The following is a 15,443-nucleotide window of genomic DNA, read 5'->3' as shown; positions in this document are numbered from 1 at the left end:
AACTCATAGAGGCCTACCTGACTCTGCCTCCTAGGTGATGGGATTAAAGGCATGTACCACCTGGCAAGCCAAATCTTTAAATTCTATGTGTATCAAAGAATGGTGTCTGGTCCAGATGTATCTACTGATCCACTGGCATTATGTTACTAGGCAAGTTCACGAACTTCTCAAGCTGAGTTTCCCACTCCAGGTAGAAAAAAAAAAAAAAAAAAAAGTCTATGCATTTTAAGTACCTTAGTGCAGATTACGACACATAGTAGGTGCATAATTAGAAGTCATTATTTCATTATGCAAGGGGATTTCAGGCCATTACACGTCTAAGGAATAACTTCAATATGTGCAATTACAATTCAATGTATATAGTTATAATTTAATTAAAAGTTGAATTGGATATCATACAGTATGTTGAAATCTGGAAGACTGTAACTGACAGGATTGTTGTGGTTACTGGCTATTATAAAAACACATGAAAATAAACATGAATATGTGAAAGACAAGCAACATAAAATACACGCCTTTAGTCCCAGCTCTCAGGAGTCAGAGACAGGCAGATCTCCCTGAGTTCGAAGCCAGCCTGGTCTCCACAGTGAATTCCAGGCCAGCTGGGGCTGCAGGGGAACCCTGTCTCAAAAAGACAAAAAAAAATTTATATGTTAGCTTGAGATAATTTAAAATGTATTTAAATTAGCATGTTTCTGTTGTTATATTATTAAAGGACACAACCTTCTTTCTGAAATGATGTTGATACCAATAATGATGCTGATATCAATTTCTATTTGATTAATGACCATGTTTGATTTGGCACTCAGCAGAATATATAAAAGTACAGTGTAATATTTGTAATGGAACAGAGTATCTCTCAGGTGCTGGAGTTCCATATGTCACCAGAAGACCCGTTACTGGGGGTGGGTAGAGCAACATTCAGGTCTCCCGGGCGGGTCAGAAGCAGTGTGAGGTGAGCGGGGCCCTGGGCCTCCCCAGCTCTCCCAGCTGCTTCGTGAGGCTCGGCATTCAGAGAGGAGCCGAGAAACTCTTGTGATGCACTGACTTGGAAGAAGGGACAAAGTGCCTGTTCTGGTGCATTGCATTTCAAGTTCATCTAAGGGCTCAGTCACCAGCAAAAGAAAATACTGCACCGCCAGTCAGTTAGGAGGGGCACAAGAGCCCTAGGGGCCACAGAAGGCGTGGCAGAGTCAGAGGCATATTAATTCCAGGAGCTGGCCTGATTTTTGAGGAGAAGCCCAGGGGGCTGGGGGTTTGGCTCAGGTTTACACATGAGGTCCAGGCCTTCACTCTCCATCAATCTGTCCCTCAAGTATGCCCAAGTCTGCACGCCTCGGCACCTTCAACAGCAGTAACTGCATGTGCAGCTGTCCCAGCTCTCATGAGGGTCCTGAAAGACCCGAAATGAACCTATGCACTGAGATCTGATGAAGTCTTGGTGGCTTCCTCAAAGACAAGAGACAAATTTCACCAGCAACACTGAGCAAATCTTTATCATTTTCTACGTTTAAAAATGGTGGAACAAGGAAAGAGTCTTGACGCTTTCACACAATGACACTGAATGAGAAACATGGACTCTTTTCTATAAGCTACTGTCGTCATCAGGAAATCCCAGGAAACTTTCCATGCACATGTCCCTTCCCAAGTGCATATCATTTTGTTTGCAGACTATGGTTTTGAAAGAGCTGGGTCTAGTGAAACACCTGCCACCATGGTTAAGAAAGAGTGGAGATCACAGAGGACAAAAACACGCCAGCTCTGCCGGAACATCACTGCTTACGCCCAGTGCTCTGTGCGGCTGCGTGAACCATCACCAGTTCTCACAGAGGGCAGCAGACTCAGAGACCACCTCACTTGTCATCCGGCTACATACTGGCAAGAGATGATCACTGTGTGGCTCTAGAATCAGGAAATTAGATATACCTATTGGTGCTCTCTTGATAAAAGGTTTCAATCAAAAACCCCACACAATTTGAGCTCAAGGTTTATAAACTGTGCTAGAATACAAAGACCAAATGAGTTGCTTTAGCTAAATAACTATGACATAAAATACATTTCTTAGGAATTTAATTAATAGAGGACACATTTTCCAAACAATCCACATCCCTCACCTACCCTGTTCCTTCTCTGGTAGAAGGGCAATCCTGCTCAAGGATAGACAGGAGCTGCGTGGACGGAAAATTGAATTGTTCCTTCAGCCACAAAAAGCCCACCCCCTGGAGGTAGACCCCTGGTAGGTCAAATATAACAGAGGAAAAAAACACAACAAGAACATAACAAAATTAGTTCAATGCCTGAAAGAGGACTAGTCTCTTCAGAAGCATGCATGGTCTGCTTCTTGATTTCAAAGCTAAGGCTCCACTGTGCTCCATAACCACAATTCTCTAGTGTAACAGTGAACAAACACATCCTAAGTTTGGAAAGCCTTCAATATTTGCATTTGCAATCACAAGTATCACGCACACTGGAAAGGTCATCAGAGTCAGGCTATCCTCTTCCCTTCATATAAGTTTTCCCTCATAAATCTATTTGTCAGTGAAATTACTGACATCAGTTCACAGCAAGGGAACAAATTATGCATACTGCTTTCTGAATTCTTTGGAGGGCAGTGTTTAGAATGTACGGTGCAAGATCAACTCAGGTCACCCCTTCCATGGTTTCCTACAGGAAACTGTATATGCAAAGGCAGACCTCACACTGAGCCTGACAAGAGGAAAAGTTGAAGTAGTTCAACAATGACTCAAAGTTTTCCATTAGAACATACAAGTCTTCAGAGATGAGCTATTTATATTTATTAACTAATGTTAAATTTCAGCACCTGAAAATTATGTCTGTCTGATAATTCATCTATATATCTAATTATTTAGATCTACATCATCTATTTAGCTATATAGCTATCATTTATTATGCACCTATCAATCTATCATCTATCATCTATCTTCATTCCATCTCTATATCTAATTATTCATATCTATCCTGTCTATTTATCTACCTACCTATCAATCATCAATCTATCATCTGTCCATCCATCCATCCATCCATCTGCCTACTTACTTACCTACATTGTACTAAGATTTTTCGTGGTCTTATGTAAGCTCAGTATCACAAAACAGATTCGATAAGCAATAGTCTCATATCTTTACCAAAGAAAAGGGGAAGGAATTTACTTGCAGATACTAAAAAGGAAAACCTCTTTGTTTCTTTCATAAGATCTGATACAGAGCCTCATAACTTTCTTCCTGTCTCTGAAGTTCTGCTGTCTATCTAGGATGTGTGAGTTTTACATTTCATAAAACAAGCTTCCCAGCAGCATAAAAGATGTCGCTTAGCCTCAGGATCCAAGGGGTGGAACTATCAAAAGAATGGCTGTAAAGGCCACCGAGAAGGGATGCCAAGCCCACGCTTGCATGCTAAACTTCTTCCAGCACTCAACACCACATCTCCTTTAGCCCTCGACCAGCATGGGGAAGGGGAGTGAGGTGAGGCTCCAGCCAGACTGAGTGCTCCAGCCATCCTTAGAGAAGAAGCTGGACGCACAACAATAGGCCTTTTGAAAAGAGCCTGCACAAGTAGATTTTATTTGACAGTTTAAAGTGCTAAAAGAAATATGACCTGCTAAGGCGGAAGCAAAACAAATCCGTAACTTGTCTTTTACTCCCTCTGATGTGGCGCCACTCAATATGACCGTGGTGCCAGTTTCCTTGACACCACTGAGTGTCAGGTCTGTGCTGCAGTCTGCCTGCCTTTGGGATCCCAGCATGGGATTATTATTCCATTTCCCAGACCAAATAGAGTGACCACAGTTAACGAGGCAGAAGATTCTGTCACAACTCAAAACTGGAAAATTCTTCAGAGTTTATTCCATATGTGAATACTTAATTCGGGTACTTTGAATTTCTACCATGCCCTCCAAATTCTCATTAACCAGAGAAACTTTCGTGATTCATGCCATTTAAAGAGTGTAGAGAAACTTGAGAGCCTAAACAAACAAACAAACAAAAACCTTTGCATTTACAGAACATATAATGTTTGCAAATTGTACAGTGTCTGCTGAGAATTGAAGTTTACAGAAGAGCTGGTGTGTGAGAGCACCTAGACTCTAAAGTGTATTCAGTGTCTGGCCATGTCATGTCATGTCCATAGAGCACATGGCACCCACAGAACATAAAGAGCTTGTGGAACATCTACTGTGTACAAAGCACCTTGTGTTTTCAGAATCAACGTGTGCAGAGCACCTGGTGTGTGCAGAACATCTAGCGCTTGCAGTCAGTCAGGAAGCACATCGAGTAGCTAGAGTTCTTGGAGCATCTTGCATTTGAGAAACACTCAGGAGGTGCTGGGTCTGGGTACCCAGTTCTGGATTCTGGGCAGGAACTGAGGAAGAGACTACTTACCACGTTGCATCCTGCACAGTCAGGCCCATTCTCACAAGTCCTGCGGCGAGCTTGAATGCCTCCCCCGCACTGGGCTGTGCACCGTTCCCAGGGCCCCCAGCCTGTCCAGAACACATGTGGTGGGCAGAGCAAATGTTCGTTGCAGTATCTGTAATAAGGAAACCAAGAGGAAATGGAAGCCATTGAGTGACACGGGAGGCCACCAACCTTTCCGCCTTCCATCCCTGTGCCAGATGTGGAACAGATGGGCATGCTCTGCGTGAGGGACTTTCTGTTTCTGGAGTGGTTGCACCATACAGGAGGCAGATGTGGTGCTGGCCATGCTGCGTGTGCACAGACAATGGGATGCACGGCAGACGATGAAGAGAATGCTCAACTCACAATGCAGGATGGAGTTTCCTGTGCAGCCATTAAAGGAGAAACAAGACAGAAGAAACCCTTCAAATAGACACCCCAATAGGAGCATGCAGAAAATACCTCGGCAGGACATTTATCTTCTAGGTATAAACATCGAAAGATAAAGTAGGCTATGAATACAAAGTTAGCATAGATTTATTCGGAATTTCTCATTCTTCAATCAAGTAGGACCCACAATATTCTTGAGATAAATTAAAGAATTAAATCATGAGTTTGGCAGGAAGGCCCATGACATTCACTGCTTAGTTTATGATGTTTCTAGGTTCTCAGAACATTGTCAAGTGATTTAATATGAAAGACCACCAGATATGAAAAATTCAAATTACCATGTACTTTACAAATATCAGAACTATTTTGCAGTGGTTAGTTTCCACACTTCTACACACATACTTCCATTTTGCCAAGTTTTAAGTTAAATACACCCAAACTTCTTTAGCCACAGGAGGGCTTGTGCTGTTCTGTAATCTTTAATCTGTGTGTGAAATGGAGTGAGGTGAGGAAGACAAACACAGAGAAGCAGACTGCCAGGCTACAGGCTGCAGCACATACAGGGGAAGAGTTTAACTAGGAATACAGTCAAATTTCACGACACGCTTGGTCATTTACAGGACTGCTTAAATTCGTTTGTCCACACACTGAATGCACACCTAGCTTCTAGGGAATACCAGGATGCAAGACTTTTTCCTCTCACATCTTTCTTCCTTAAAATGCCATCTGCCTTAAGAAATAGGAGGCAGAGTTTCACACCTGTTGGACTAAGTCAGTGACCTTCATGACACTGTTGCTAATAACTGGATCCTGCAGAGCACCATGCAAAGGGTGTCACAGAGGGATGCTTGACCACAGCCGTTCACAGCCACACATGAACACAGGAAATGGACACAAACTCAAAAGGTGCAGTGAATGAGAAATCAGTTGTAATTCATGGTGACACTTGTGCCAGGGACTGTGCACCAGACTGCATTTGATACACATTTCTAGAGGAGAAAAGGGGTAAATGGTAACCAGCAATCTTGAAAGGAATTTAGAAAGTGTAATTTCCTGACAGATAATCCTGGAAACCTTCAATTGTTTCTCCATCAAACCAGAAAACTTTGATGGAGGACATGAGCACTTTGGGAATGTGCACCGATGAAAAGAGGAAAAGCCCAGTGGACAGGAGATGGGGGGGCAGGCAATGGGGAGGGGTGGAAGGAGATGGGGGGTAGACAGGGGATGGTAGAGTGGACAGGAGATGGGGTGGACACAAGATGGGGTGGACAGGAGATGGGGGGTGGACAGAAGATGGGGAGGGGTGGAAGAAGATGGGGGTGGACAGGAGATGGGGTGGACAGGCAATGGGGAGGGGTGGACAGAAGATGGGGGTGGACAGGAGATGGGGGTGGACAGAAGATGGGGAGAGGTGGAAGGAGATGGGGTGGACAGGAGATGGGGGTGGACAGAAGATGGAGGGGTGGACAGGAGATGGGGGTGGACAGGCAATGAGGAGGGGTGGACAGAAGATGGGGGGGGACAGGAGATGGGGGGAGACAGGGGGTGGGGGCGGACAGGAGATGGGGGGAGACAGGGGGTGGGGGCGGACAGGAGATGGGGGGAGACAGGGGGTGGGGGCGGACAGGAGATGGGGGGAGACAGGGGGTGGGGGCGGACAGGAGATGGGGGGAGACAGGGGGTGGGGGCGGACAGGAGATGGGGGGAGACAGGGGGTGGGGGCGGACAGGAGATGGGGGGAGACAGGGGGTGGGGGCGGACAGGAGATGGGGGTAGACAGGGGATGGGGGTGGACAGGAGATGGGGGGTGGATAGGAGATGGGGGTGGAGAGGAGATGGGGTGGCTACCCTGGCACCTGCTGGTGTGTCTGAAGATAATTAAAGGTAGAAATGGAGAGTGAAGCAAGAAAGGCAGTGGTGGTGAGGACACAGGGATGAAAAAAGTGAGAGGAGATGGAATGGTTCGCCTTTGCCAAATACAAGAGACCCACAGGCAAAACAGCAGCACTGGGGTAAGGCCGAAGACTCATCTCATCTCCCAAGGTGGCTGCCTCATCCTACTGGTGGCTGAAGCCCTGGGTCTTCAGAAACTCCTGGAGTTTCAGTGTGGGGTCTGACCCTCAGGAAAGACCACAAGCAGCAAGAGCAGACAGAACAAAACCAACCAGTGGAATCCAGACTGCAGCAATGCTAAAGGCAAATGTTGTAGGCGAGACGAACAGGACAGTGGTGGAAAGACCAGAGAGGGAGCGCTGCGGATGGCACTTGGCAGAGCAGGAACACCTCAGAACTGTGTGAATGCGCAGAAAACACGCAGTGGAGTCCAAATGCAGGGACTCAGCTGAAGGCTGGGTCATGGTCACTTCCAGATCAGACAGTGGGCATAGCATGGCTGAAGGAGCCTCTGCCCAGTCAAGTCCCATCCAGGAACACCGTTCAGCATCTGCAACCTTTCACATATCGAGCAGTCAGTGGCCCTGAGGAGTGGTTACACTTCATCTTTTCAGTGTTTCTGATCACAAAGTTGTGCAGTCTTCCTGTGAAAGTGGCAGCGTACAGTCTAGATGCTGGTGACACTCTGATGTGTCTGGGGAAGGAGGTTTTTCTAAATTCAGAGAATGTGGCCTCTAAGTAGAAAAGTGAATCAAGAATAAAGTAAGGATTACCTTCCTCTTAGGATTTTCTTTTATGTAGTCTCTACAGAGAGAGATTTATAATAGATAAATATTAATATATGTGCTGGTGCTTGGAGAGTTCCACAAAAAAACTATTTTTTTTGAAAATATGTTTTAAGGAAGTCAAGAAAACTCACAATTTCAGAGCATTCCACATTTAATTCGAATTATCCATATGTTGATCACAAGGGGTCACACAAGGAAGAGAGAGACGCCCCACCCTTCTAAGCTGATTCATTGACAGGTAGAAGATATGGAGGTATAGGCTCACCTCACTTCTTTCCTCAAATTTCCATTTTCAGTGTGTGTGTGCATGCGTACACACGTGTGTATGTAAGGGGAACCCCGAAGAAAAGGCCTACTAAAATGCCCATAAGACCTTGACTTTTAATAAAAAGCACAGCAGCTGGGTTACCATATCCCCAGAGCAAAATGAATCAGAGTGCACAAATACGTTTCTGTATTTGCCTAGAGCAGGCCACCTCTGAGAGTGTTCAGCTGGCTATGACAGTTAAAAATCTCTCACTGGCTATCCATACATGTAGTGCTGGACTCTGAATCAGTATTAATCAGTTACCTCTTGGGATGTATTTATGGCCTTCAATGGCCGGCCTTTCCTTTTATTTCTTCCTTGTTCCACAGCCATTCTGTGTAACAAGTCACATCATAGGCAGTTGCCTGGAAGTTTCTACCCATGAAAACGAATGGTAGGAGGGAAACAGAAATTGCTAGGTGATCTCCTTCCACATGCAGGGATACAACCTGGAGAGGGCACTCAGAGGCTGGAAACTTCTAAGTCCCTCAGTCTGGATTCTCTGCAATGGTGCCATTTCCTTCTGAGCCCATTTGCCTACTCCATGTTCCCACAGACAACAACCTTATTGAGCCGCACAGGCAGCAGTGAGACAGGGAAGCAGTTGCCCTGACATCTTAGTTTGCTTAAGTTGTTACTAATTATGGATAAACATTTTCCCAATGGGCCAGCACTTGGTTGCCACTTTACCAGTCCCCTATATATGGCTAGCTGCTACCAAACAACAAGGTGAACGTCTTTAAAATGTTATCGAGTCTGCTGGGTCTCCAGTATTTTAAAGCATGGAGAACCACAGATGTGCTTCATGATGTGGTAAAAATCAAGATTTTAATTTCTCTCATGACTGCTCACTCTTCTTTTGCATTTCAAAACTAACCAATGACCAAGCAGCATCTTTTCATAAATTATCCATTTTCCCACAAACCTACTTCCCCTTTTAGGCCCATTCCCAACCCTGTCAGAGTTCTCTTACTTCCTTCGATTCTGGTTGGGTCTGTGCTACCTCTTCATGACAGCTTCTGCTAGCCTGGTCCAACTGAGGCCTTTTGAAAACTATGTTCTCCTTGGTTCGCTCTTACTGGCCATCCTCCCACAGGGTCATACTGGAACAATTAAGTCTTTATGGCACCAGAGCAACTGTGCGTCCATTAGGTACAGCATAAGGTTTAGGACAGCATGATAGTGGAGGTTAATAACTTCCACAGGGTGTCATTTTGGCACCTGTGGGGAGATTGGAATGGAGGGTGTGTGGGGCCGCAGGCGTGAACTGCAGCCACACGATGGGACACTTAAGACTGAGCACAGTGCGAAAGCTGATGGAGACTAAGGGCAAGCTTGAATGACACATGGGTTATGGGAAGTTGGTTCATGTAAGTCCCTCCCCCACCCCCAAATGTCTTTTTATTATGTTTATGATTGCTCTTTTAAGTTCTGGGTCCTGGGTAGAACTTGTTGTAGTTCTGGGTAGTTCTCATTGTAGAGCACTCCCGTAGCCTGAATACTACTCAATTCCTCTAAAAAGAGAAAGCCAGCCAGGGGCAAGATGAGGAGCACCCTGGGAAAAAGGATGGAGCTGCCTGGGTGATGGAGAGTTTATTGCAGAAAGTTACCATAGCCATTTTGGGAACTCAGGGAGCAAGCAAGGTGTGCAGCCAAAAGGTGGGGCGAGAATGGCCAGGTGGATCCTCTGCCCATCTTCACAGGGTGAGATGGCACAGCACATGAAAGCTGATGGAGACTAGAGGCAGGCTTGAATGGCACATGGGTTATGGGAAGCAGGTTCATGTAAGTCACCCCCACCCCCAAATGTCATAAAATGGTACAAAACCCAAACTAAAAATGTCTTATGTTAGTCTGTGAGCACTGGGGCCTCAGAAGGCCCACAGGAGCCTCCCAAGAAGGGAAAAGGGAAGAAAATTTAGCGCACCACTTCTTTACTGCACCCAAGGATGCAGAAGAGTGGTGCCCAGGCTAGGAACCCACAGAAACACAAGGTGCTTAAAGTAGCAAAGTGTGCAGTTACAACATGTGATGAGGGACTGAAAGAGATCTGGGGACCACACACGATGCTAATTAAGAAATACCCAGAAAACAGTGAAAACGGCTTTGAGACCAGGAGTGGGTAGAGGCCAGATGTTGAAGAACAGGCACAGACAAAATTCTAAATCCCTTTATACAGAGTCATAGTAAAATTTTAGACTTTGTGGAAACTGAGCATGAGGATTCAGAAGGAAATAGGAAAAAAGAGCCGAAACTGAACAACAAAAAAGGCAGCGCACTTAGAAAGCAGAGAAACAACGCGGACAGACATTTCTTCCAGGAAGACAGACAGTCAGCTCACGAGATGCTCAGTGCTGTTTAGACCTTAGCAAAATCCAAATCCAAACCACAGCGGGAACCCACTTCTCCATATCCCTTAGGACGGCTACAGAGGTAACAAGCTTGGCGGGAGTGTGGCGAAACTGGACCGCCTGTACATTCTGGTGGGAACAGACAACAGCAAGGCCACAGTAACAGCAACTTGGCATTCCTACAAAGCCGAGCACGGACCCAGCACTTCCACTCCTGTAGTTAAACAAAATAACTGACATGGGAGCTTCAAGCTAATGTTCATTTTAGCAGGACTTCTAATAGGAAAGAGGAAAAGTGACCCATGTCCACTGATGGGTGAATGAACAAACAAAATGCTACCATCGCTACACAGCAGAATACTACCAAGCATTCAGGAAGGAAGTTCTGAAGCTATAACACTGCCGGACCTTAAAAACATTATGTTGAGTGAAAGAAGACACAAAGACAGCTATTACAGAATGCCAATTATATGGAAACACAGGATATATAAATAATAGACCTATAAAAAGATTTACATACAACCACTGGATGGGTTGAGTAGACTCCAGTGTATGCATTTACTGAAAGACATTTGGGTACAAACACCTGAATGAATAGGACCAGCATGTACGGCAGAGAGCATAGGGTTAGGTGGGGGACTGGAGGAAGGTATGGATGGGGGAGGGGGTCTGGATTTGAGTGGGAAATGCCTGAAATTTAAAAAAGCTCAATAAAATTTTTTTTTTAAATCAGGTTACCAGGGATCAGGAGATTGGTAGAATGGGATGTTATTAGTTAGTGGTAATGAGAAAGATATTTGGAAATGGGTAGTGGCCATGTTTGCACAATTGAAATTAATGCCAATGAATTCTGCACTTAAAATGGATAGCTGGTTAATTTACATTGTTTATATTTTACTGTAATTTTAAAAAGTGAAAAGGAGCCAGGAGTGACGGCACACATCTTTAATTCCAGGACTTGGGAGGCAGAGGTAGGCAGATCTCTGTGAGATCAAGGCAGACTGTCTACAGAGTGAATTCCAGGCCAGCTGGGGCTAGAGGGAGACCCTGTCTCAAAAGAAAAGTACCCCCAAAACTGAAAAAATAAGTGGAACAGTATTGTAAATAAAGAGCAAAGAGAACTTGGTTTAGAAAAGGCTTCCAAAATTGTCACCTTACAGTGATAGGAGAAATAGCAATGACTGCTCAAAAGAGGTAATGCTGATGAGGAAATTTCAAAGCAAAGGGTGGAAGGGCTACCCAATTTCTTGCTGCTCACAGAGCAGTAACAGTTCAGTATATAAGGAAGAAAAAAAAAAAGGAATGAGCTACTAAAAAGAACGAGGGCCAGCTGATGTTTAGAATTAGACTTTACTGATGGCAAAAGATCTAAGATCAAGAAATAGATTCCAAGCACCGTGAGGGAGGTCAGCATAACGAAAAGCTGAGGACATGGCTGTACAAGTTCTTGCCAAAGCCTCCAATCAAAGAATGAGAGTAGACTGAGCACAGGTTCCTCAAATGCAAGAGTGTGAGCCAGGGCCCCTGTCGGTCACCGAGACGACATCAACAAGCTGGAAGATGTTGCCTCCCAGCCACCTTAGCAGGGATGTAAAGCCTTGAAGAACTGTCTTCAAAAGATCTGGGAGTGTGGCTTTGGTTTAGTGGCACAAACCCCAAGAGGTCTACATGTGGCTTTTAATGTTTATCCAAAAGCAATTTCAGCAAAAAATATCAACGTCAACTGAAAGAAACAGAGACACACAAGTGAAATTCTAGCTTCAAGAAGGAGGCTGAGTTGTTAAAACTATCCAGTTCAAAACTCTGGTGCCTTTAAGGCAAAGGGAAGACCACTCAGGAGCTGAACAGAGAGCCTGCAAGGCTGATCCAGGGACTGTCAAGCAATGTGCCCATCATAAGCCACTCTCCACACTCACCTGTCTGCATTGCAGGGTTCCCGTGGAGAAGGGAGTGTCTGGTGACTTACATTTCCCCTCTTTTTGAACAGGAATTTATAGCTGACATTTGCAACCCTCCCACCCCCCGCTGTTCGAAGGGGGAAAATTGATGACAGATAACTTGTCTCCTCGTGCATATCTTGGGTGGTAAGATTTTGAGCTTTTTGTAGATAACTTAATGGGATATGACTTTTGGGGACCCTGCTAACAGATGAAACATATTTTGCAGGTGGCAGAACATGAGTAACTGAGGGACCAAGAACTGTCCCTGGTAGACCACAATGGCACCTCTCCCTGACACTCGTCCCTGTGCAATCCTGTCCCCTGCAGTGCCTTCTAACTACGGGGTTGTGGCTAGATGAAGGTGTATCCTCTGAATCAGTAATGAGATCACAGTGTCTGTTTTGTGAACTGGAGCTCTTCTTGGCTGGATCTGAGGAGGCAGGAAGCCATCCTGCAAAGGCTCACTTGTCAAAACCCCGGGCAGTGTCTGACTGACAGCAGGGAGACCTCGGTATGAGGTTCCTTGGTTTGACAAAAGCCATGTAACCTTGGAAGCAGATGCTTCCTACTTGAGACCCCCATGAAACCAGAAGTTTGGTGGCTGCCTCAGGGAGGCCTGCTAGGGCCCAAGACCAGGAGCCAGGGTTACCCAATGACACAGGGGACAGTAACTCTGAGTTGTTTTAGTTGATGGAACCACTGTGGCTGAATGTGCTGCACAACATGACTATAGCGTTTAAAATCTTCCAACCAGTTAAAAATCTTACAAGGCTTGGAAATAGCAAGAAGGTGATTCTTCTATCATCAGCTTTCCCACCTATCAACTTGTGTGAGATGGAACACAACAGATCCCCACAAGACTGTCTCAGGGGACTACATCAAAAATGACAAACCCTGTATACATAATGCTGCCTTTCTTTCCTTCAAGTCAAAAGAATGGAATCTTAATTGGTAAGTAAGAAATTCAATGAATAAAGAAATGGACTTCCTAGTTGCTTTCAAGTTATACTAAATACCTACTTGAAAACGGCATACGTCAAGACTCCTAATTTTGTTTACGTAAGTAAATGATCACATATGGTATTTTATGAGACTCCCTTGAACTCATGACTCTGAGTAGAAGCCTTCATTTTTTCTGTTTATTAAAAGTCATTCAATAACTTGGTGTCAGAAGAGGAGAAAATAGATCCTAGAAAAGCTGTGAAATTCACTCCCAAAGTGACAAACTGCCTAGGCGGTCAACAGTCAAGGAAGACAACCAGAACAAAATGGAGTCAGAACAAAATGGCTAATTCTACAAAAAATCCAAATTGTTAGATCCAAGTCCAAGCTGAAATGTCAAGATGTCATGCTAAATGGTGGAAGTCCTCACAGAAAACGGTCTTTACTGTGGGTTTTGTCATAGCTCACTCGAGGTATTTGTTAACACACTAGTAAATATGGCTGACCCCTGAGTTGCCTCTCGCCGACCTGTACCGCTGTCAGTGGAAACTGTCTTACCTGTCCTGAGCACCTGGACCTGAGCCACCCACACCCTGCTGGGATTTGTAGCTTCTGACACGCGTGGTTGAACTATCCCGACAACAGCCATTTTCAGCAGGCTCCCTTTCTGGTACTCAGGGGCCCAGCACACAGGCGGTGCCCAAGCATCCAGTCCTGGAGAATGCATCCCCTGAGCATCCGGGAAAGGCATCCCCTGAGCCAGCCCAAACATGCAGAGAACCAGGGCGCGCAGGAAGCTCTTCACAGGAGTCTTAGGTCAAAATTAAAGCACGACAGAAACGTACGGGACTGCTCTGCCCAACACAGACGAACGCCACAGATGAGCTCAGCTAGATCCAAAGCGGAAACTGGCCCGTCGGGATGGCAGGAGGCAGGGGGATGACGGCGCCGGGGCACAGGTGCACCTACCTCTCCTCTCGGTTCTGTCCCACGCACACGCGGCCTCCGTGCCTGGGTGTGGGGTTGCTGCAGGAGCGCTGCCGCACCTGGAAGCCGATCCCGCACGTGGTGCTGCAGGGCGACCAGGAGGTCCAGGGGGTCCAGCCTCCGTTCCTGCAGCAGAGGAAGCTATTCAGTCACTCAGAAACACCAGCTCTGACTCTAAGCCCGGCCTACACCTACTGCGAACGTCCATGTCCATGGGGGTGGACATGTGATTGTGGGGCTAAGGGAAGAGGTTGCGGCCGCAAGCTGAACAGACTAGGCAGCAGTAACCTGTTACCACCGGTCCCTTACAGCTGGCATCTGATGCCAGAGTCAAGACGGGGAATTTGAGAATACAATTTTAAGTGCATAACAAACCATCCCAAAAGTACTATATTTGAGAGAAGCTGTTAAGAAACTTTAGCTTTGAAATGTGAAACTATTAAAATGTTATTTCACTGAAAAGCATTAGAAATGAAACCATAAACCTGTAGAATTCACCATTTTGCTGCTATTACATCTGTGGTATGAACAGTGCCCTTGAGTATAAAATCACCTAAAGTCACACATGGCACATTAAAAAAAACATCTACGGACAGCACAGAGGCTGAGCAGCCGTTCATGTGGGTGAGTGGCACCTTGTTCCAGCTTTACACAAAATGCTTAAACGAAGGAGGAATATCTAAATTCAGATTCTTGGTAAGCTTCTTAAAAATTGAAAAGTATAAGGAAGACAAAAGTACATAAATCCATGTGTTCCTGTGGTATGATACATAAATAATAAAGTGGTGGTGTAAAAATAAAATAAAAAGATGAGCCAGTTCTATAGAAGTAAAAGCTACTTATAAACTGCTATTGATACACACAATTTTTTTCAGTTCTATAATTTGCTTTTCATGAAAGTGCATGCCATATCAGTGTGTTTGTAATTTAAATATCTCCCTTAGAAGTTTTCCTCTCAGTAAAATAATTTGTGTTTTATTTTGGGGGCATTAATATAATCATTTTAGTGCAGAGTCCAAACACCCATGTAGATGGCTTGTGGAACTGGTTTCTGTTTCTGTAATCACATCTCCACAGACATCCAGCATCCTGTCAATGGCATTTGCATTTGTTTGGAATAAAATCAATTCACATTAAATTTCACTTTTACTTTATATATTCCCTCAAAACACAAAAGATCATAATTACAGTATACGTATTATATAGGGATAAAAATGTAAGTTGAAATAATTACCATTAAATTAGTTAAGATGAAATTTTCTTAGAAAAAAATTTTAGGGTTTCTCTTTTTTGTTTTTATTTTTGGTTGGTCTTTTTGAGGCAGGGTTGCCCTGTAGTCCCAGCTGACCTGGAACTCACTATGGAAACCAGAGATCCACCTGCCTCTGCCTCCCAAGTGTTGGTATTAAAGGCATGTACCATCACTCCCA

At 44.9% G+C, this 15,443-nt stretch overlaps 1 protein-coding gene across 4 annotated transcripts in view; it reads right to left on the bottom strand.

Annotated features, from left to right (window-relative positions):
- Sema5a (semaphorin 5A) overlaps nucleotides 1-15,443 on the bottom strand; it is a 487,535-nt gene that overhangs the window by 53,020 nt on the left and 419,072 nt on the right. For 3 of the 4 annotated variants that reach the window (XM_029565663.1, XM_029565665.1, XM_029565664.1), the window contains 3 exons: nucleotides 13,996-14,139; nucleotides 4,779-4,796; nucleotides 4,398-4,545 (listed from right to left, as the gene is read on the bottom strand). In XM_029565663.1, the coding sequence (XP_029421523.1) occupies nucleotides 4,398-4,545; nucleotides 4,779-4,796; nucleotides 13,996-14,139 (310 nt within the window). The remainder of the gene's footprint in view (nucleotides 1-4,397; nucleotides 4,546-4,778; nucleotides 4,797-13,995; nucleotides 14,140-15,443) is intronic. The other variant, XM_008837641.3, reaches the window with a different exon arrangement.

Source organism: Nannospalax galili, unplaced genomic scaffold, assembly GCF_000622305.1.
Source record: "Nannospalax galili isolate Female #2095 unplaced genomic scaffold, S.galili_v1.0 scaffold698, whole genome shotgun sequence".
In the NCBI taxonomy this organism is placed as follows: domain Eukaryota; kingdom Metazoa; phylum Chordata; class Mammalia; order Rodentia; family Spalacidae; genus Nannospalax; species Nannospalax galili.
The sequence above is the reverse complement of the archived record's forward strand: the minus strand, read 5'-3'. Positions and strand labels throughout refer to the sequence as shown.